This window comes from Peromyscus leucopus, chromosome 4, assembly GCF_004664715.2.
Source record: "Peromyscus leucopus breed LL Stock chromosome 4, UCI_PerLeu_2.1, whole genome shotgun sequence".
NCBI classification, from domain to species: Eukaryota; Metazoa; Chordata; class Mammalia; order Rodentia; family Cricetidae; genus Peromyscus; species Peromyscus leucopus.
The window spans coordinates 78,616,146-78,637,901 of NC_051066.1; the positions used below are offsets into that span (position 1 = coordinate 78,616,146).

The 21,756-nt window shown below is 41.6% G+C and overlaps 2 protein-coding genes across 4 annotated transcripts in view; both read right to left on the reverse strand.

The window, feature by feature from the left end:
• Nat10 (N-acetyltransferase 10) overlaps window positions 1-10,339 on the reverse strand; it is a 43,825-nt gene extending 33,486 nt beyond the window's left edge. Inside the window, 3 exon segments of the mRNA XM_028877911.2 lie at window positions 3,602-3,693; window positions 4,086-4,208; window positions 7,964-10,339. Of these exon segments, the coding sequence (XP_028733744.1) occupies window positions 3,602-3,693; window positions 4,086-4,193 (200 nt within the window). The 5' untranslated portion in view covers window positions 4,194-4,208; window positions 7,964-10,339.
• Window positions 10,340-12,193: 1,854 nt separating this feature from the next.
• Caprin1 (cell cycle associated protein 1) overlaps window positions 12,194-21,756 on the reverse strand; it is a 38,970-nt gene continuing 29,407 nt past the window's right edge. For all 3 annotated transcript variants that reach the window (XM_028877910.2, XM_037205055.1, XM_037205056.1), the window contains 5 exons: window positions 21,380-21,530; window positions 16,809-17,003; window positions 15,958-16,058; window positions 15,559-15,622; window positions 12,194-14,025 (listed from right to left, as the gene is read on the reverse strand). In XM_028877910.2, the coding sequence (XP_028733743.1) occupies window positions 13,961-14,025; window positions 15,559-15,622; window positions 15,958-16,058; window positions 16,809-17,003; window positions 21,380-21,530 (576 nt within the window). In that variant the 3' untranslated portion in view covers window positions 12,194-13,960. The remainder of the gene's footprint in view (window positions 14,026-15,558; window positions 15,623-15,957; window positions 16,059-16,808; window positions 17,004-21,379; window positions 21,531-21,756) is intronic.

A 21,756-nucleotide genomic window follows, 5' to 3' on the forward strand; every position in this document is an offset into this window, starting at 1 on the left:
CTAATCTAGTAAACTAGGCTGGTCATCCAGCACCAGAGATCCACCCATGTCTACCTTCCTCAGCACAGGGATTACAAGTATATACCACTAAGCCTGAGGTTTTTGTTTTTTTTTTTTGTGTGTGTGTGTGTGTGTTTTTTTTTTTGGGGGGGGGGGGTTCGAGACAGGGTTTCTCTGTGTAGCTTTGGTGACTGGTCTGGAGCTCACTCTGCAGACCAGGGTGGCCTCCTGAGCGCACCACCACTGCCTGGCTCTGGCTTTTTTATATTGTAAATGGGTTCTGTGGAATCAAACTCAGGTCCTGCTTACAAGGCAAACCCTTTACCAAATGAACTATGCCCTCAGCCCTGGCTGAGGAAAGCTGAACCACTGTTTTCAAACTTACTAGCTAGAACCAAGGTGTTCCCTTGTGGGCCTTTACCTGCCGTGTGAACCGAGGCCCATGGACAAGGGGATCACCACTGGTGCTTCTGGCTCCTTCCCTAAGCCGTTCTCTTTCAAGGTGATGTGAAAGTCAAGACTTGGGGCAGGCTGGAAGAGCTAGAAGAGGTACGGACAGATTCCCCACCCTCCTTCACTTTCTGACACAGTGTTTCAACTCTGTACCACCTGAATTCCTGGCAATCCTCCCATCCTAGCTTCCTGAGTGCTGGTGTTACACACAAGAGCCGCTACCACAAAGACTGTGGCCACAGAGCAATTTTAAAAAGTGAAACCAGGCGGGTTAAATTAGAAAATCTGCCCAGAATACCGAGAGCTGTCCGATTCCAATCTCTTATTTACCAAACAACAACAACAAAACAGACAGAGAGTCAGGCAGTGGTGATGCACACCTTTAATCCCAGCACATGTCAGGCAAGGGAGATCTGTGAGTTCAAGGCCAGCTTGATCTACAGAGTAAGTTCCAGGATAGGCAGGACTACACAGGGAAACCCTGTTCGAAATGGGGAGGGGAGGAGAGAGAGAGAGAGAGAGAGAGAGAGAGGCAAGAGAGAGAGAAGCCAAAATCTTATCAATCTTTTAAAAATGCATGGAAGGGCCTGAAAGATGGCTCGGCCCTCAAGAGCAGCTGCTGCTCCTCGTGTGGAGGGCTTAAGAGACTCCACAGTGAAGGAGACAACCACCCCGAAGGATGCCATCTGACGTCCATATGCATGCTGTGGCACTGCATGCCCACACCCCTCCCTCTCCCTCTCCCCCACCACACACACTCAAACACACAATACAACTTTAAACGAGAAAGATAATGAGAGAAAACATCTAACAAAACGAGTTTATTGCCTAGACAGGGGAAAAAAGTCATCAGTGCACACTGCAGACCACAGAGGAAAGTCTGCTTAAGAAGAGATGGAGAAGGCCGGGCGGTGGTGGCACACGCCTTTAATCCCAGCACCCGGGAGGCAGAGCCAGGCGGATCTCTGTGAGTTCAAGGCCAGCCTGGGCTACAAAGTGAGTTCCAGAACAGCCTCCAACACTACAGAGAAACCCTGTCTCAAAAAACCAAAAAAAGGCCGGGCGGTGGTGGCGCATGCCTTTAATCCCAGCACTCGGGAGGCAGAGGCAGGCGGATCTATGTGAGTTCGAGGCCAGCCTGGGCTACCAAGTGAGCTGCAGGAAAGGCGCAAAGCTACACTGAGAAACCCTGTCTCGAAAAAAAAAAAAAAAAAAAAAAAAAAAAAAAAAAAAAAAAAAAAAAAAAAGAGCTTGGAGAAAGTTTCAAGGAGGATACAGACACAGGGAACAAGGGATCTCAGCAGCTGATGTCAGGGGATGGAAATACCAGCCTCAGCCTAGGCGTCAGCAGGGAGACTTACCACAGTATGGGAAGTCAGGACAGAGCTGGGGCCCGACGGTGAACAGAGCTGAGCACATGGGGGGGGAGGGTAACAAGGCAAATGAGGCCCGTCAAGAGGATCACATGAACTAGGTAGCTAGCGTGGGGAAAGTGACCACCTTAGCGGGTGGGCTGGAAAGAAGGTACCTCAGGGGACCACAGAGCAGGTTACCTGCCAAAGTGCATTGCCCACTATATCTCCCTCAGAGTTAGAGGAGAACCGCTAGGTTTCTACCACATGACTAACCGTATTACTATGCGATGCCCCATTTGGAAGCATCTTTTGACAAGAATTTGAGGAGAAAGCCTGACTTCCATACGGTTGGCCTTAGACATAAAACTTACATTAAGTTTCTGCCAGGGAGACAGAAAAAGAAACACACACACACACACACACACACACACACACACACACACACACACAGACCTAGTTTACCAAGAGGAAGCACAGAACACATTTACAGAGATGAGAGATGATCAAGACAAGAAACAGATGCACTCTGGCTCCAGATTACTTACCCCTAAGCCGAACTGAAAACTTAACCCCTTAGGCCCTGAATCATCCTTTCTATTTCCAAGCAGTCCCAAGGTACCCACATGTGTTTGCTTTGAGGGTCCCCTACAAGTCTTCTTCAAAGAATTGTATTTGTGTGTGTGTATTTGTGTGTGTGTGTGTGTGTGGGAAATTATTTTAAGGTGTGTTACTTTTGTTTATGTCGCATTTGTTTAACTCTGTGAAGTTGTGTTACTGTGCCTGTCTAAAACATCTGATGGTCTAATAAAGAACTAAATGCCAACAGCAAGGCAGAAGAAAGGATAGGCAGGGCTGGCATCAGAGAGAATACATAGAAGGAGAAATCCAAAGGAAGATCAAGGAAAGAGAGAAGAGGGAGGAGGACATCAGGGGCCAGCCACCCAGCTACTAGCAACAGAGTAAGAAAGAAAGGTATACAGAAATAGAGAAATATAAAAGCCCAGAGGCAAAAGACAGACTGGTTAATTTAAGAAAAGCTGGAAAGAAACAAGCCAAGCTAAGGCCAGGCATTTATAATTAAGAATAAACCTCCGTTTGCAATTTATTTGGGAGCTGGGTGGTGGGCGCCTCAAAAGAGCAAAAACAACCAACAATATGTGTCTCTGTACTTGTGCCCGTGTGAGTACATGCACACAGGCATGCATGGATGGAGCTCAGAGAGCACTGGACTCCTTGGAGCTGGAACTGTAGGCAACCGCAGGAAGCCTGGCTTGTGGTATGGCTGCTGGGATCTGAACTACAATCCTCATGATTGCACAGCCAGTACTCTTAACCAGTGAATGATCTCTCCGACACTACCACCATTACAGCTTTCAGAGTCTGGATATGTAACTCTGTGGTAAGGCACTCATCCAGCATGCCTGAAGTCCTATGGTCAATACCCAGCATCACAAAAAAAAAAGGGGGGGAGGGTGGGTGGGTGTGGTAAAAATAATCAAGTGTCTAATGAACAATGAAGTGGTCTCAGAAGCTCTCTGAAGAGGAGAAAGGGAGAAGCACTGTGACCTTAGGCATCAAATCTCTAGGAATGTCTATGAGCACAGCGCTCTCATGGTCTTGGTGCAGAAGCCAGACAGGAAGGGGTGGTGAAGAAGTAAAGGCTTCTGTTTGAAGGGCAAATCCGGGCCTGAGCAATAGAAGTGATCCTCAAACACTGTCACTGAGTTTCTCCTGGCATATAACTAGGAAGCAGGAATTGAAAGGTGGATGTGACATCCGAGGGACAAGCTTACCTGCTGAACCCCAGCTCTTTCTTGTAACACCACAGGACTGAGGGCCGAGCCTTCACAGTGGCTTTGGACAACATATGATGAAGAATAACCACCTGCCAAGAAAAAAAAAAAAAACATCACAGAAACTCAGTGTCAAAGACACCATAGAGACCGCCAGGCCCAAGACATCATTTGAAAGTTAGAAACTAACCTGCCAAGGAAAGCACCCAAGGTCAAAGGCAAGAAATAACCAGACAGGAACCAGAAGCTAAGTCACATATGTTTAACCTTGAGGTCACGCCATCATTTCAGCATTCTAAAGATATTAGTTCATCTGCTCATAAATTTAAATACAAAAAATTTACCATTTCCAGGTACTGAATGAATGTCCTACCGGGCACTTTACCAGCTGAGGGGTCCTAATGCCACCATATGCTGAAACCTCAAATGGCCTAGGTAACCTGCCAACTTTGGGACAGGACACAAAGCATTTACCAGGTCTTACCTGATCTTTTCCTCGATCCCCAACAACAACAAAAAGAGACCTCTGCCGCTCAGCCACGCCATTCTCAATGAGAATCCGAATTCGGTTATCCACCTTCTTCCGGTGCATGGTGAAAGAATGTCACTAAAACAGGAAGAAAGGAGATGCAGATGAACTAAATGCCACATCCGAGTAAGTGGCACCAGCCATCTGTGGAGGTTATGCTAGGTACAGATGTAATCTTAATTACAATCTTAATCTTCAAACAGCTCCACAGGCCTCAGTTCTATAATCAGGAAACTAAGGCTCGAGAGACACGGTGTTCTAAAGCATGGGAAGTCAGTAGAGAAGTGGATTTTATATCACTAAGTAGTTTAAGAAAAATTAGGGGAGGCAGAAGCAGGCTGATCTCTGTGAGCTGGAGGCCAGCCTTGTCTACATAGTGAGGTCCACAACAGCCAGGGCTACACAGAGAGACCCTGTCTCAGAAACACAAAGAAAGAAAAAGAGAGGGAGAATCAGGACACGTGTTTAAAATAAATAAAACCGCCGGGCGGTGGTGGTGGTGCACGCCTTTAATCCCAGCACTCGGGAGGCAGAGCCAGGCGGATCTCTGTGAGTTCGAGGCAGCCTGGGCTACCAAGTGAGTTCCAGATAAAACTCAAAAACCAAAAAAAAAATAAATAAATAAATAAATAAATAAATAAATAAATAAATAAATAAATAAATAAAACCAAGAATGATTAAAGTATAAAATCATATCTCTATAGACCCAAAAGAGTAGCAAGATAAAGTATGATATACTCTTTTACTCTGGGTTTTGTTTTTTAACAGTGTGATGCTTTCCAGGCTGACCTTAAGTTCACTATAGCCCAAGATAACCCTAAATTCCGATCTTCCTGCCTCCACTTCCCAAGTACTACGGTTACAAGCAACCGCTCAAAGTACAGACATACATCACCACACAAGATGTTATGTTGTGCTGGGAATCAAACCCAGGGCCTTGTTCATGCTAGGCAAGCAAGCATTCTACTATCTGAGCAGCATTCCCAACACTAGAAATACCATTTGATACACATACATAACACACAGAGGGGAGAAAAAATAAAAAGGACTAGATAGGGAAAAAGCCCAAAATGTAATTTCTAGTAGTGATTTTTATTTTAACATTTTGTCTTTTATGATTTGGTTTCTTTAAAATTCACATGTGTGGACTAATTGGTGCCTAGCCAAACTGTCATCATCAGAGAGGCTTTGCCCAGCAACTGATGGAAACAGCTGCCGAAACTCAGTCAAACACTATGGGGGCTCAAGGAGTCCTGTAGAAAAGGGGAGGAAAGGATTGTAGGAGCCAGTGGGGTCAAGGACATCACAAGAAAACCCACAGAACCAACTAACCTGGGCTCACAGAGACTGAACTGACAACCAGGGGGCCTGCATGGGACTGACTAAGGCCCTCTGCATATGTTCCACTTACGGGGCTCCTAACAGTGGGAGCAGGGGCTGTCTCTGCCTCTGTTGCCTGCTTTTGCAACCTATTCCTCCTCCTGGATTACTTCCTCCAGGCTTAACAGAAAAGGAGGTGCCTAGTCTCACTGCAACTGGATATACTATGGCTGATTGACATCCATGGGATGCCTGTCTGTATCTGAAACGAAACAGTGGATGAGGAGTGGATAGGGTTGGGGACGAGGAGGGAAACTTTGGTTGGGATGTATTTAAAAAAAAAAGATGTTCACGTGTGTGGTAAAATGGCTCAGCAGGGAAAGGTGCTTGCTGCCAAACCTGATGACCTGAATTTGATCCCCAGAACCCACAAGGTAAAAGGAAAGAACTGCTGAGTGGTGATGTAGCACATCTTTAATCCCAGCACTTGGGAGGCAGATCTTGGTGAGTTTGAGGCCAGCCAGGGCTACACAGAAAAACCCTGTCTCAAAGAACTAACCCTCCTCCCCCTGCAAATAAAAAGGGGAAGAGAACCAACTCCTAAAAGTTGTTCTCTGGGGGCTGGAGAGACGGCTCAGTAGTTAAGAACACTTGTTGCTCTTCCAGAAAACCCAGGTTCAATTCCCAGTCCCCACATGACAGCTCACAACTGTCTGTAACTCCAGAATATATGACACCCTCACCAGAATATATGACACCCTCATACAGACACATGAGCAGAAAAATATCAATACACATGAAATAAAAATAAATCATTAAAAAAAAATTGTTCTCGCCGGGCGTTGGTGGCACACGCCTTTAATCCCAGCACTCGGGAGGCAGAGCCAGGCAGATCTCTGTGAGTTCGAGGCCAGCCTGGGCTACCAAGTGAGCTCCAGGAAAGGTGCAAAGCTACACAGAGAAACCCTGTCTCAAGAAACCAAAAAAAAAAAAAAAAAAAAAAAAATTGTTCTCTGACCTCCACATGCACTCCATGACATGCAATACAACACACACACAAATTATAATAAAAATTAAAATTCACATTATTCATAAAATGAGAGAAAACAAACATATTTCTATGATACAATTTGTTTCCTTGGGTGAGAAGTCACACTAAAGGCTCTGTACAGGTGACTTCAAAAAGTACCATATGGACCAGAATTTGCCTAGCTGTGGGAAATTAAGAATCCCAAAACAGTAGGGCTTCACACTGTCCCCCCAACTCCACCTGAACCCCTTCCTTTGTGTTTCAGTTCAATTTGTACGCTCTATGTTGCCAGACACGTAAAGACCCACAAAAAATGAATAGGTACCTAATTTTTAGAGTCGATCATTTGTTTTAGTAGGAAAGTCCTTTACCAGGAGTTTAACATTACCAAGTAAGGTTCTTATCTACAAACTTTAATTCTAAGAGTATTTTTAAAAAGAAATGAGGTAGAACTACACAGACAAAATTAGATACAAAAGTAACAGCTAGAGTAAGGAATCTGATAATGGTCTAAGATTAGTTGCCAAGAAAGGCCTAATAGATGAGGAAGGCACTGCAGGAAACAGAAAACTAAGATGAATCGTTCTTTCTTTTTTCTTGTTTTGTTCTTGTTAGTTTTTAATGTTTTGTTTGTTTGTTGTTTGTTTGAGACAGGGTTCCATTGTGTACCCCTAGTTGTCCTGGAACTCACTCTGTAGAAGAGGCTGGCCTCGAACTCAAAGATTTCCCTCTTACCTCTGCCTGTCCAGTGCTGGGATTAAAAGCGTGGGCTACCAGGACCAGCTAGATCAGCGGTTCTCAATTTATGGGTTGCGACCCCCAAAGTTCAAAAGACCTTTTCACAGGGGTCAACTAAAAACATTGGAAATATCAGATATTTACATTAAGATTCATAACAATAGCAAAATTACAGTTATGAAGTGGCAATGAAAATAATTTTATGGTTGAGGGTCACCACAACATAAGGATCGCAGCATTAGGAAAGTTGAGAACCACTAAGCTAGATGAATCGCTGCTGTATCCATTCCTGCACAAATACCAAGCACCCTGTGCCAAGCATCACCGGGTGCATTGTCAAATGTCCTAATTGAGACTCAACTGGATAGAGCATAAAATAATGGACAAGCTGCGGCCAATTAGGAGAAGATTCAGGATTAACCGGCCTTAGTACAAAGCCTACCACTGCTACCAGGAGAAAGCTTCTCGGAAAGCGGCTCTGAAACCCACCCACTCTCTACTTTCCCAGTTAGAGGTCCCTGAGTGTGGAAAAGAGCCATGCACCCCATAAAGCGCTCATGAAACCAGCCCCAAAGAGTGTTTGCGTATCCAAGACCGGGAGTCTGTCTGCTGGGCGTCCAGAAGAGATGCAGTCCGAAGATCCCGGCAGCCCAGACAGGGGCTTTGGTCCTCGAGCCAGCCTAGCGGGCCGGTAAAGGACACCGCCGCACACCTCAACATCGGACCAAACCTTTCCACAGAGTACCTGCGTCTGGAGTCCGCCGGACCCCAGCCAGCCGCACAATGGAAGTAGGTGAGGACACCAAGCTGCTCCGGAGACCTACGCGTTAGCGGAGAAAATGCCACCAGCCAGCTGAGCACGCCAGGAGCCGCCAGTGAGTGTGGACACTTAGGCTGCCGGAAACACGTGCGCAAGCGCTCAAAAGAGGGGGTGGGGCCGCTAGCACGATGGGACCTTCCCTTGCTTCGGCGCTTGGTGATGACGCCAATGTGACGCAAAACCCATAACGCACGTGTCTACTACGGCTGCGCACTAGCTGCCGTTCGCCATTGCAGTCAAGTCGTGTACCATTTGCACCTGACCCTACAGCTTGGTTATGGCGGGCGGAAATAAACCGTTTGGATATCCAGGCCCCCCCAGCTGGCGTTGGACACTGGTATTCGAACTCATCTGCTGCATGTTCCAAGCGTGGGTGCCGTTTTATCGACCCCGCCCCCCGCAACTTTTAATATGACATGAAACTAAGCCAGTAGCTTCTTTATTCATCTCACCGAACCCTGCAACCCGCAGTAGTGGGGGGGGGGGGGTCCGGGTTTATGTAGACTGTACCCACGACCGTGGCGGCTGTTCTTCTCAAACCCGTATTACGTGAAGTGTCCTGAAAAGCCAACATCGGGGCTCTATTGAGTTACCTTCCCTGCAGTTCTGCTGGAAGCTCGTCCAACCACATCCACAAAGATTACCCATAAATACTTCCGCCTTCTGGGCACTGGACACGTTAATGCCCCATACTCTTGGACAGCATAAGCTCTGGTGTACAAAACTGAATTCCTTCCCCAAATTTAAGCACTTCCAATTTTAAAATCAATTTATACATTAATTCATTTATAACAAAACTTTACGATGCCGAGTAATAGTATGTTGATAGTCACCAAATGTCCCTAGCTTTAATACTCAAGTTCTAAATGATTTTAATAAAATAAAACTACCAGTACCGGATAAACGGGCAGAGAAGTCCTGTCAAAGTGGACACAGCAATACCCAAAACTCTGAAATGACACTTGACAATGTTCAACTTAAAAACAGTAAGTTGGGTAAACTTTAGGCTAGGTAATGCTGCATAAGTGGACTGGATTATGGATTCAGTTTTAATAGAGGGAGGACCCACTGGAATTGAGACTAGCTTGACTCCAAGTCACTGCAAAATCTATGACACCGTGTGAGAGAGCACAAACAGGGAGAACTGCCATAGAATACCGTCCATTTCTGGTCTAGAATGTAAAGGAGTGAGGCAGGGGAAGAGTGGCCATAGTGATAGATGGCTGTGCTGAGCTGGGGAACCATGTGATTTTATTTAAGAACTATATAAAGACATCAAGTATTGTATTCAATTTATTGCCCCCTACAGAGTGGTTGGACAAAACAGTTGGCAGAGTACTTAAGCCAGTTTGGAATATCTAAGACAACCAAAAATCTGAAATGTCTATTGAAAGGATGGGTATGAGCAGGGCACTACACTCCTGGGGAGGTTAGAGGATAATTTTTGGAAGATGATTCTCCTTCGACCATGTGGATTCCAGGAGTCAAAAACTCTGGTCAGGCTGGGCTACAAGTGCCCTCACCTGCTGAGCCCTGTCACCAGCCTACCATCTCTCACTGACCTAATATCAAGTAGGAGTTTTGAGTTTGAGCAACTTGGGACTCACATATTTCTAGACAAACTACAAAGAACTAATGATAGAACAGTGAACTGGATTAGGTCATTTTCATAAATATAAGCGATGAAGCCTATTAACAAAGGATACTCAGTGGAGACGGAATGTTAGCCCCTCACCACTGCCAACTTTGCTGCAAAGAATGAAATGTACCTTCTAGAGAGATTCCATTGACCCATAAACTTTGGTTTTCAACACTGCAGTGAGGGTCTTTTTAAATGGCAGTTTTATTGGATGGCCCACTATCCCAACCCCCAAACAATACATACACCATTTGAAAATCTCCAATAGCTTCCAAATGTTGAGACAAAATCTGAACATAAAAGAAAAACTGCCCTTACGAGTTTCCCCAGCCAGATCTTGCTAAAGCTTAAACCAAACAGCAGTCACTGAAGCGTGGGCCTCTGCTTCTCTTTTGTCCAGTTTACCATTCCCCATCCATATACCTTAGTTCAATTATCTCTTTCAATGAAGTCTTGCCTGATCACACTGACTAGGTCACATCAGATTTATTATCATTAACCACAGTTGAATCATGTCACTTACCACACACATTTGGCCCACTCCATCAGTCTCCTGATTGGTTCTTTTTGCCACCACTAATTGAACACTGACCATGATGCCGGGCAAAGAATACCCAAATGTGCTAATAAAGTTCAAGTTGTCTCCTTAAAGAAATACAGTACTTAAGCCGGGCGTTGGTGGCGCACGCCTTTAATCCCAGCACTCGGGAGGCAGAGCCAGGCGGATCTCTGTGAGTTCGAGGCCAGCCTGGGCTACCAAGTGAGCTCCAGGAAAGGCGCAAAGCTACACAGAGAAACCCTGTCTCGAAAAAAAAAAAAAAAAAAAAAAAAAAAAAAGAAATACAGTACTTACAGGAAATTAACTTACAAATTAATATACCAAAACCCGACTATAAGTGGATCTGAGAAACTGCTTCTTCCAATGTCAACAGTGAAGGACCAAGGCAGCGGCAGGGTAAGCATCAGAATAGCTTATTATGTATAATGGAAAACATACAGTAGTCTAGCCTTTTTCTTGAAAGACCAGATCCAGTGTTGCCTCTTCTCCCACAAGGAGCATTTAAGGAGTTTTTCCTTAGGATGTATGTAACTCACAGGCTTTACTAATGAAATTTAAAACATTCTCTAGTCTTTTCAAGGATGTTTATAATTCAAAATAGTAAAGGAAAAGCCCAATTTGATTTTTCTAGATTTCTATTCCATTAACTCCATAAAGGGGACAAGCTCAAGGGCAGTACTGATTGAAATATAACTTATACTCAATAAAACTAAGAGTACTTAATAACTCAAGTAGGACACAGATTGAGAAGCTTAAGGTTGAAATGTAGGGTATGAATTCAGTCATATCTATGCCCCACTTCCCTTAATTAGATGTACCATCGAAAATACAATGAACAGTACAAATTGCCTGGCACACATAAGAAGCTGCTCAACTATATCTGCACTTATAAATTGGTTGTCAGCTAAGCACCTTAGTGAATGAACCTGAGAATAAGCATACATTCTCATGTCTCCTTGAAGTCTCTATACAATAGCATTGTATGAGTGCATATATATGTATATGTACATATATATGGAGACAAAAGAACTATAGAAGTTAATTTACTACAATCATTGGAAGGTCATGTGTTTTAATATCAAGATACAATGATCCAAAGAAGAGAGAAGGAAAAACTCTTCTTTTTTAGGAATATTTAGGGCCTGGTAATAAAATAGCCCTAACCAAAAAATAACCAATGACATGCTACCTTTAACAAAGTTTTCTTTTCTGTGTGTGTGTGGGGGGGGGGGGGGAGTCATTTTCATTATACATGTGGTATATATACATACTGGTAATTGTGCATGTACAAGATCTTTCATATTCTTACTACACTGAGAGTGTGATAATCATTTCCCTGTACTCTACTAAAATACACATTTGACCAAACAAAAGGTCTTCTGCATATTATACAAGATACTGAGTATCAGAACTCAGGTCTTATTGGAACTACTTTAGTAGTTCTGTCTAGTGAGGCATTCTTTAAGGAAAAAAGTCTAAATTGAGACATTAAAAAAAGTTTTACATATTAAACCAGTAATGGTAGAATAACATCTAATTATATGGTGCTCTTGAAAGGAATAAGCAACTCTTAGAAAATATAGAAGTCAAACTAGAAACTTATTGTACACATTCTGCCCTACACAATGTGTAGAAGCCATTCTCCACATTCAGCTCAGAACTCAAATCAATACTAAAGAACTTATTTTACATTGATTCTGATGTCTGAATATCATGAAATTATTTTATACACATATAGCAGATTTAGTTCTCTATAGTACTTCAAAAGCACCATCTAGTGATTATCCAACAAACGATGAATGTTTTAAGCATCCCACTAAAATACAGCTAACATATGGTTGTGGTACATCCCAGGCAGATGTCATTTAAAGCACACAAGGGGAGGTGCTCACAAAATGCTCTTGGCAAAAGTAAACAGATAACCCTTCCAATATGATGTACCACAACCACACATGAGGAAAGTCGAGAATTTATTTTATTTATTTTAAAATAAACATTGACGCTTCCCCATTATCCACCACCCTACAAAACTTTTGAATGTGGAATGTTCGAAAGCCTAACCATTTTTAGTAGGCAATAAAACCAGCAAAAACTCCAGTTGTCTAATGATGAATATCTGGGAATTTTGTTTTGCTTTTGAGTAGATGATTACCTGCTGGGAAAAATGTTTGCTAAAGGCTGAGAGTAAAATTTAATTCTGTACAGAAAATAACATTAACTTAGTAGCTTTTGTTTAACAAGAGGAATTACTTCTCCATGGAGGAAAATGGAATGGGACAACAAGCAGCATTAAGTTCAGAGGCACACAGACTAGTGCTCAACCTGCTAGCACAAATTCCAACACAGAACATATGGCTACGTCACTGCTAAACTTTCCATCTCCAAACTGTACACTCTCCCTATGCATCTAAGGCAAGGAATCAACACTTTGAACATAAATGTCTCCACAAAAAAAGAGAATTAAATCAGACAAAAGATAAGTAAAACTCCTTCAGAAACAGCTGCTAGACATAACCAAAGTCTGTGACACTAACAATGCATGGGGTGAATCAGTTTAGCTGCTAGCTGTTGAACACCAGTGTTTCAAGATGCAACTTTTAGAAACATGTTTTATTTGTTTTGCTTATACCATCAGAACTGAAACTACTGTCTGTCATTTCCCTAAAACAGGGAAATCAATCTAAAACATATACTGGTGCTTTTCAAAAGATAGCAATTTTAAAAGGGTGGTAGCAGCAGGCATTTGATCTTTTTCAAGAACTTTCAGGCTGCAGGAGAAAAACATGTGACCAAAAGTGTTATGATTATCCATCCAATAGAGATTTTCATCAGTACCTACACCAATTTAGATAACAATACAGCAAGATCCAAGGATTAGTGATGACAATGCACATTATCGTGAGGAATGACAAACAGTACCAATCCTCATGTAAGTCACTGTTTCAGAGTAACTGTTAAGTGTTTGAAAGGTATCTAAATAGTTCACATTGAGTACAGAAGCAACCCATCCAGATCATACCCCATATTTGTTGCATATTTTCCCACAAGAGCCAATCAAAGCCTAATTTGCATTTTGGCTTGTCTTACACCATATCCACTACTAAAAAGCAATTTACATGTGTTTTTAATCACAGTTGTTTGGCCAGATGACTAGTGCTATGCCAAGGCTGGTGGCCAGCCTTACGTGTGTGATTAAGGACCCATGCATAATTTGGTATGCTTCTAATCAGTCGGTGCTCCAAATTAACAGGAAAAGCTGTGAAATGTAGTTGTTTTGCCAAACCACACTCCACTCCTTCCATCTTCCTCTCAAGGAAAATGCTTTGTCAATTACCACTGAATAATTCTAGGGATGATTGTAAATTTTATCCAATATCAAAAAGTCAAACTTGCTTTTTGTTCTAAGCCACTTCAAATAACTGTGGAGATATTATCACCCCATAAGTATATAATGTTTTACTCCTAAGCAATGGTGAGGAATCTGAGTATCGTGTGCAAGGCTCAAGATGACGCTTAGGACAGAACATGCAGAGTAAAAATTGTTTCCTTCCATATCCAGGTAATATAAAGCTGACAATTGTAGTCCTGTCTTTATGGGATGAACAGTCCCTTTACAATAAGATTCCTGAAAGGGAGAACAAATAGATAATAACTCTTCTGGTAACATATTATAGTACACTGGCCAGTGTGTTTTTGGCGATTAAACATAATCCTGTGAATCACATTAATTCACTTGCTGAGTGTTCATTTGCGGCATCCCTCTGTTGGGTCTTGGGGGCCCTCCACGACCTAGAAGACAAAAATGGCATTTGATTTTTCTTTCAAGTATTATTTGTTTTGCCTTCAAGCAGACTTTCATCTGAAGTCAAGAAGCATGTGGGCAGCTTGTCAGCAGCACACTGTAGGCTTAAGAGCCAATTCTTCAGTGTTCAAGTTCCCCTGTCCTGGAAGTTGTTATTCGCATATTTGCTCATGTTCTCTAGCTAAAAGAAGAGTAGAGCTAATGGAGTATTCCACCAGTACTCATTCATTCATTCATTCAACAAGTATTTATTGAGTGCCTACTATGTGCCAGGCACTGTCATGAGGCGTTGGGAATAGATACAGCAGTGAAGACAGACAAGGTACCTGCTCTCATGGAGCTTACATTCTAATGTACACGCTAGCTTACATTTCAATAGTAAGTAACATCATACTATCAAAATTAATAAAAGCACCAGAATGAAAACAGACCTTTTTACCTAAACTGTTAAAAAGAAACTACATAACATTCAAAGTTGTATATTGACTCGTAACAGGTAAAATAACTTTTTACATGCTGTTAAAACATATTTTATCTATCAGTTAACTCAACTTTCATAGAATATGCTACAAGGTGGGATAGAAGAACATAACCCACATTCACATGCAAATACCTTTGATACTTCAAGTCAGTATTTCCCAGATGACCTGTTAACCTTTTTAAAAGAACTGCCTTAACGGTCAATTGCCACTAGCATTCAAATTAAAGTACTTTATAATTCTTCCTTAATATACATTTTATACATGTCATGGCCAGCCAGTAACTGTTAGAAACCTAATTCTTTAACCTCCTTTAATCAGAGAACCATTTAGAACTTCAGATTACATGAAATGCTGCCTATAATTAATTGTTCAACAGATTAACTTTCTCTCCATGTGAGAAATTATTTTCCATTACTTGAAAGACAAATGAAACAAAGACTCTAAACTTCTAATGTTTAATTCCAATGCAATTAAGTTGCTAAGAATTTGGGAGGTCTATCAGAAATACATTTGGTATTTAGACAGCTAACATTGTTCCTAAAAGTATTCAAACTATAATTAGTCTGTCACTTCTAAATGGTTCTCTCTAGATGTACCTGTGGCTTATCTGGCCATTAAAGGGCTTCTGAGCCTAAAATATAATATGCATGTTTCAAAAATCAAAGAGGGTAATAAATTTATATAAATGTTCAATCTCGTTCCAAAAATGTCTTACAAAAAGTTTCAGTAAGTACTTCCTAAAAACATTTAGCAGGTTTTAAGACCTGAAAAATAAATTTCCAGTTGGAAAAACACTTTTCTGAGGCAGAGAAAATGTTCTGATTTTCAAGACAATAACAGGGAAAGTCATTCAAAAATTAAAATTTGGATTCAAGATGAAATTTTAGAAACAGAGCATTTCATTTAATCTTTAGCAACAAGTCTGGAAAAGATAAATGCACTCCTAACATATAACCTACATGCAGACTATGAACAGCTCTTCCAAGGCCAGAACAGAAGCTCCACATAGGAGCTAGGATCACCACCACAAAATATTACCTCGTGGGGCTCCCCGTGGTCCACTCTGCCCAGAGCCTCGCTTGAAATTCTGCTGATATCCATCCTAAAAGACAAGCTAGTTAGTACTGAAAAGTAAAGTAATTTTATAAACCTATTATCTAGTCTTAGCGCTTAACACTAGCAGAATACGTAACTCCTTCTAGACATCAGTGGACTACAGCTAAGTTGTTACTCTATTCTTACTGTGCTTCCATTAAACTCAAGAATGTTTACATATAGTTCCATATTGAAACCACTTTTAGCAAACTACATTAGGTGGTTATAGATAATGAGTGTTTAAAAAAATAAATAAACCAAAGTCATCACTATTATAACAAAATATGTTGGACACCACAAAATTAACCCCAAATCACTTAGATCCACCTTATGTTTACATACCCGCTGGTAGCCAGAGTAGTCCCGGGGAGCACTGAACTGAGACTGTGTATAACCACTATTTGGAGTGTTTGAGAACGAAGGGCGGTAACCATCATATCCTCCTAGAATTTAGGACAAGGAAATAATTTAGTTTTCCTTACAAAGAATTTATTTTCTTAAAGGGAATGGTTTAAAATGCATGCTTATTTAAGCTAATTTTGAATTTCCTGTCTTGATCCAATCTGTTTATCAATATGTAAGTACCATCTGCTTTAGATGTTACTTTTTTGTCCATCTAGGAATGAACATTCATACGCGCACGCACACACACACACACACACACACACACACACACACACACTAAACAAACTGTAACTCAGATAAACCTATAAACAAACATCTGTGTAACAACTCAATTTTTCTCTCCCAGTTTTGTCATTAAAAACTGGCAAAATTAGCCAGGCATGGTGGCGCATGCCTTTAATTCCAGCACTCAAGAGACAGTGGCAGGTAGATCTGAGTTTGAGGCCACACACATATAACATACACTTCAAATGTTTAAATTATACATGAAGCCGGGCGGTGGTGGCGCACGCCTTTAATCCCAGCACTTGGGAGGCAGAGGCAGGCGGATCTCTGTGAGTTCGAGGCCAACCTGGGCTACCAAGTGAGTTCCAGGAAAGGCGCAAAGCTACACAGAGAAACCCTGTCTCGAAAAACCAAAAAAATAAATAAATAAATAAATTATACATGAAGGGACTAATACAGAGAGGCAACTCTTTCTCAAAAATGAGACATATCTCTACGTATTTTACAAATCAGGAGAGACTTGAAACTGCAAAAAGTAATCCCAAGTTGCTTTCTTTGTTTACCTCTAAATCCATTGGCAGGGCCCCTGTATCCATTCATCAAGCCTCGGGCACCACGAGACCCTCCTCGGGACACACCACGACTATTGTAATAAGGCTGACTGCTCCGTGGAAATCCAGTGTTCTGCTGGGGAGGCTGCTGGTGGTTACCAGGCACTTGATGGGGCTGGTCCTGGGAACCATGGTAAGTGCCAACCACTGTTAAAGGAAAATGGGCATACATAAACAGAGTTCACTACTGTTTTTTCTTCCCACATGCTTTCTCAATTATACAAAATCAACACTCTATTCTTAACGTTAAATTATCTGAATAAATTTGCCTATTAATAAAAATTATAACACTAATGAAGTCCCTATTTCTCCCCTACCCACTTGTAAGATTAAGCTAAAGAGGGTCATTTCCCCAATGGTAATTACGGACTGCTTTAATCAGAGCTTACAATACACCATTCTTCTACACATAAAATTGGAAAAGGCTCTCTATCACCAACACCTTCTGAAAGTAACTGAACTTTTAGCAAAAGTAAACTCCATAATTCACAAAATCCATAATGAAATAGTGTATATGTCATTGCTTTTCATTATAACTCTCCTTAGTAATGTACATTTTCTTATAGTTTTATTTCCCTTGGCACATAGTGAAACATCCAAAACCATACTCATAGCCAAGTGGCTCTACAGAAAAATGCCATCAATTTTGTATCTGAAACATGAGAGGCTTTCAACTTCCATCCTTTGGTGCCTAACAAGTACAGCTGACTTAGAAGACAGCGAAATGGTACTCACACTGGCATTCAACCTACTGGAAGGGCTGGTTCTAAGAAGGGCTCACATTACTTTGCTCCCACCCACCCACCCGCCTCTTCTCGACCTCCATAATGAAAAGAGCTATACAAAATAAAAGTCAAACATAAAATACTAATGTATGTTATCTGATTGTTATTCCAGTGTTTATTATACATAGGAGAGAAAAAAAATCTAAGTACCTTTGGAAGATGAGGAAAATAGTAGAACCAAAAACAGCTCCTGCAACACCACTAATTTCTGGAAATTTAACTTGTGTATCTCCCCACCCACCCCAAGAAATTCCAGACAGTGCCTTTTCTTTGCCATGAAAAGCCAGAAAATGCCTATGCAGAGAAAAATAAAGGGTCATGGCATCTTTCAAGCTTTAGCTGAACTATATATTATTCATGATATAATCTTTCTATACACATTATCTTTGATTATATTCAACATAAAAATTTCAAGCAAATGTCAAGTTCAAATTACATTTATTATCTTGAACATTAAACTGAATTTTCAAATCATATTTTTGCTGTTGTCTTGACACAAGTCTCACTACATAGCCTAGGCTGGCCTTGAACTCAAGACTCTCTTCTGCCTAAGTTTCTCAAGGACTGGATTACAACAAGTATGCACCATCACACCGACCATCAAAATATTTTCCCCCCTTTGGTTTTTCAAGACAGGGTTTCTCTGTGTAACAGTCCTTCCCTGCTGTCCTAGATCTCACTCTGTAGACCAGGCTGGCCTTGAACTTAGAGAGATCCACCTGCCTCTGCCTCAGAGTACTGGGATTAAAGGCATGTACCACCCACCACCCAGCTATCAAATCACATTTTATCATTAAGAATTGTATTAAGGCTGCAGAGAGCACTGGCTCTCCAGGTGGCTGTCAACGCCTTATAGAGATCCCAAGCATATCGGGCTCATAACCATCTATGACTCCAATTCCAAGAATCCAAAGCCCTCTTGCGGCTTCCTCCAGTAACTAGGCAAGCACATGGTGCACAAACATGCAGGCCAAACACCCAGACAGGTAAAATGATATACTATACTCATAGATGCCTAGCCCTAACTGTCACCAGAGAGGCTTTTCCCAGCAACTGATGGAAACAGAGGCAGACTCACAGCCAAACACTAGGGGGAGCTCCAGGAATCCTGCAGAAGATGGGGAGCAAGGATTGTAGGAGCCAGTGGGGTCAAGGGCACCATAATAAACCCCACAAAATCAAATAACCTGGGATCAGAGGGGCTCACAGAGACTGAAGTGCCAAGCAGAGAGCCTACACAGGAGTGACCTAGGCCATCTGCATGATACAGTTGTGTAACTTCGTCTTCTGGTGGGGCTCCTCACAGTGGGAGCAGGGGCTGTCTGACTCTACTGCCTGCTTTTTTGACCTATTCCTCCTACTAGATTGCCTCATCCAGTCTTAACAGAAGAGGAGGTGCCTAGTCTCACTACAACTTGATATACCATGGCTGGCTAATATCCATGGTTTGCCTGCCGCTTTCTGAAGAAAAACCAAGTAGATGGAGTTCAGGTGGAGGGGGTGGGGATGGGGGAACTTGGAGAAGAGGGAGAGGAAACATTGGTTGGGATATAAAAACAAAAAAATTAATAGGTATGTAAGTCAAACATCTAATACTAATAAATCATAAATTTTGTTTGTTGATAAAGGATCTCACACTATGTAGCCCTGGCTAGCCTGAAACTCAAGAGATCTGCCTGCCTCTGCTTCCTGAATACTGGGGATTAAAGGCATGCAGCATCATGCCAGGAAAGAAATTTATTACCAAAAAAACGGGGAAAAAACACAATTAAAAATTGATAATTATTTCAATGTAGCAGAATTTCTATTTATTTGTTCAGAAAGTAGCTTACAAAGGAAAAGCCAAGCCTGGCATGGTGGCACATACCTTCAGACCCAAAATTCAGAAGGCAGAGAAAGACAGGTTTATCTAAGTGTTCCAGGCCTGCCATTTTACAAAGCAAGTTCTAGAAAACACAGACCCTGTCTTAAAAGAAAAAAACAAAAATTCTTTGCCAGGAACTTTTTATCATGTAGGAACAAGTTACTAATTAGATTTTATTCAAATTAATGCCAGGCCTAGAATACACTAGGCATTTTCCAGACGCAGGGGATATAAATTACCAACACAGTTCTTGTCCACATGGAAGTTTTTCTACTCTAATAAAAGAGATAGAAAATTAATGAGTGACCAAAAAGTAAGCTATATTTGAAATGAATGATGAAAGTAAGTATTCCTGAGGTAACATTTGCATAGAGAATGAAAAGAAGTCAAAAGTCTCCAAGTGTAGAGGACTTCAAGAGATCTATTATACACAGTAGTGACTACAGTTGAGAAAAGCCTATACAGGGCTGGTGAGATGGTTCAGTGGTTAAAGTGTTTGCCCTGCAAGCCTGTGACCCACACTGATGGACAAGCAGAGAACTGACTCCAAAGTTGTTCTCTAGATGCCCACATGCATGACGTGGAACATGTGTACACATGAAATGAAAGTTTTACTTTTCAACAAGATTTTTAAGAGTATCTGTGCTTTGTTTGTGTGTATATAAGCACACTTTGTACGTCTAAAAACATTCCAAATTATGACCTTACTGGCCAAAAAGGATTTCAATGTAGTCCACCAATTAGTCAACGTTAAGTTTTTGCCCAACATTTTAGCATGTTAAGAACCAAGCTAAACTGGGAAATGGTGGCACACACCTTGATTCCAGCACTTGGGCAAAGAGGCAAGCAGATCTCTCTGAGGCCACCCTGGTCTACAGAGCAAGTTTCCAGGACAGCTGAGGTTGCATAAGGAAACCCTGCCTCAAAAAATTCAAAGGGGCGGGGAGAGCCAACCTATTGTTTTTAAGCTTGCAAGTGACCTACTGCTAACCAAGTACCATGTTACTGATTCATCTACAATGCAACTGTCTGCACCTAAGATTCACAATCATTGCAGAAGAAGGGGAGGTAGGGTTGTTAAGAGCCCAAATAGGCAATTTGCTTTGAGATTCTGTCTCCTAGAAACATCAAAAGCTAAATGTATGAAGTCTCCCCAGCACAGATGGTTAAACATGAACTATGAGAGGATGACACCAATAGACATTATAAAGCAAATGGGAAGAAACACATGAGACCTCAACCCGACAAAGAACAAGAGGGAACTAAGGAATGCTGAGAGCAGGAGAAAGTCTTCCTCAGCAAAGAGCAGAGCCACTAATTATCCAATACCAAATGGTCAGCCCTGAAAACATACAAATAACATTATACAGACTGATTAGGTTGTAATATGTATTTAGGAATACATAAACATGTTAACAACACTTAAGAAAAAATGGCAATATTTGAAAAGGGCGGGATAATTGGGAGGTTTCCAGACAAGAAATAAGGAAAAAGGATGTTATCATCTCATAATTTTATAATCTCAAAAATAAATTATTTTAAAAAACAAAATAAGCCGGGCGGTGGTGGCGCACGCCTTTAATCCCAGCACTTGGGAGGCAGAGGCAGGCAGATCTCTGTGAGTTCGAGGCCAGCCTGGGCTACCAAGTGAGTTCCAGGAAAGGTGCAAAGCTACACAGAGAAACCCTGTCTCGAAAAACAAAAAACATAAACAAATAAATAAATTAAGACTGAGAAAAAAGTCACCCTGGGCTGGGGAGTGGTGGCACATGCTTCCATCAAATCACTCAGGAGGAAAAGGCACAGTTCCAGGACATCCAAGGCTCTACAGAGAAGCCACAACAATAAAAAGGAAGTCACCCTGGCCTTCTTACCTGTTTGCAGTTGATCTTGTTGAAGCTCTGTTTGCTCCACTTGGTGGGGCTGACTGGGGAAACTCTGGTTATAACTGGCCTGGTACTGATTTTGCTGTTTCAGAGTTTCTGGTTCATTAACAGGAGGAACTGGGGCATTCATATTGAACACCTGTAGCAAATGAAATAAATGATTGGTTCATACCTCTATTCTTGCTTTAGAAATGGAATATCTCAGCATTGGCTTTCCTTCAAATATAAAATTAAAGTTACAAGAAATTTCAAAATACACACACAACAAAAAAAGCTACCAAACTTTTGATAAGGCATTATTAACTATTTTTATTGATGTATTAATGAAAAAAATTTTAAGTGATTAATTCTTCAGGAATTCCATT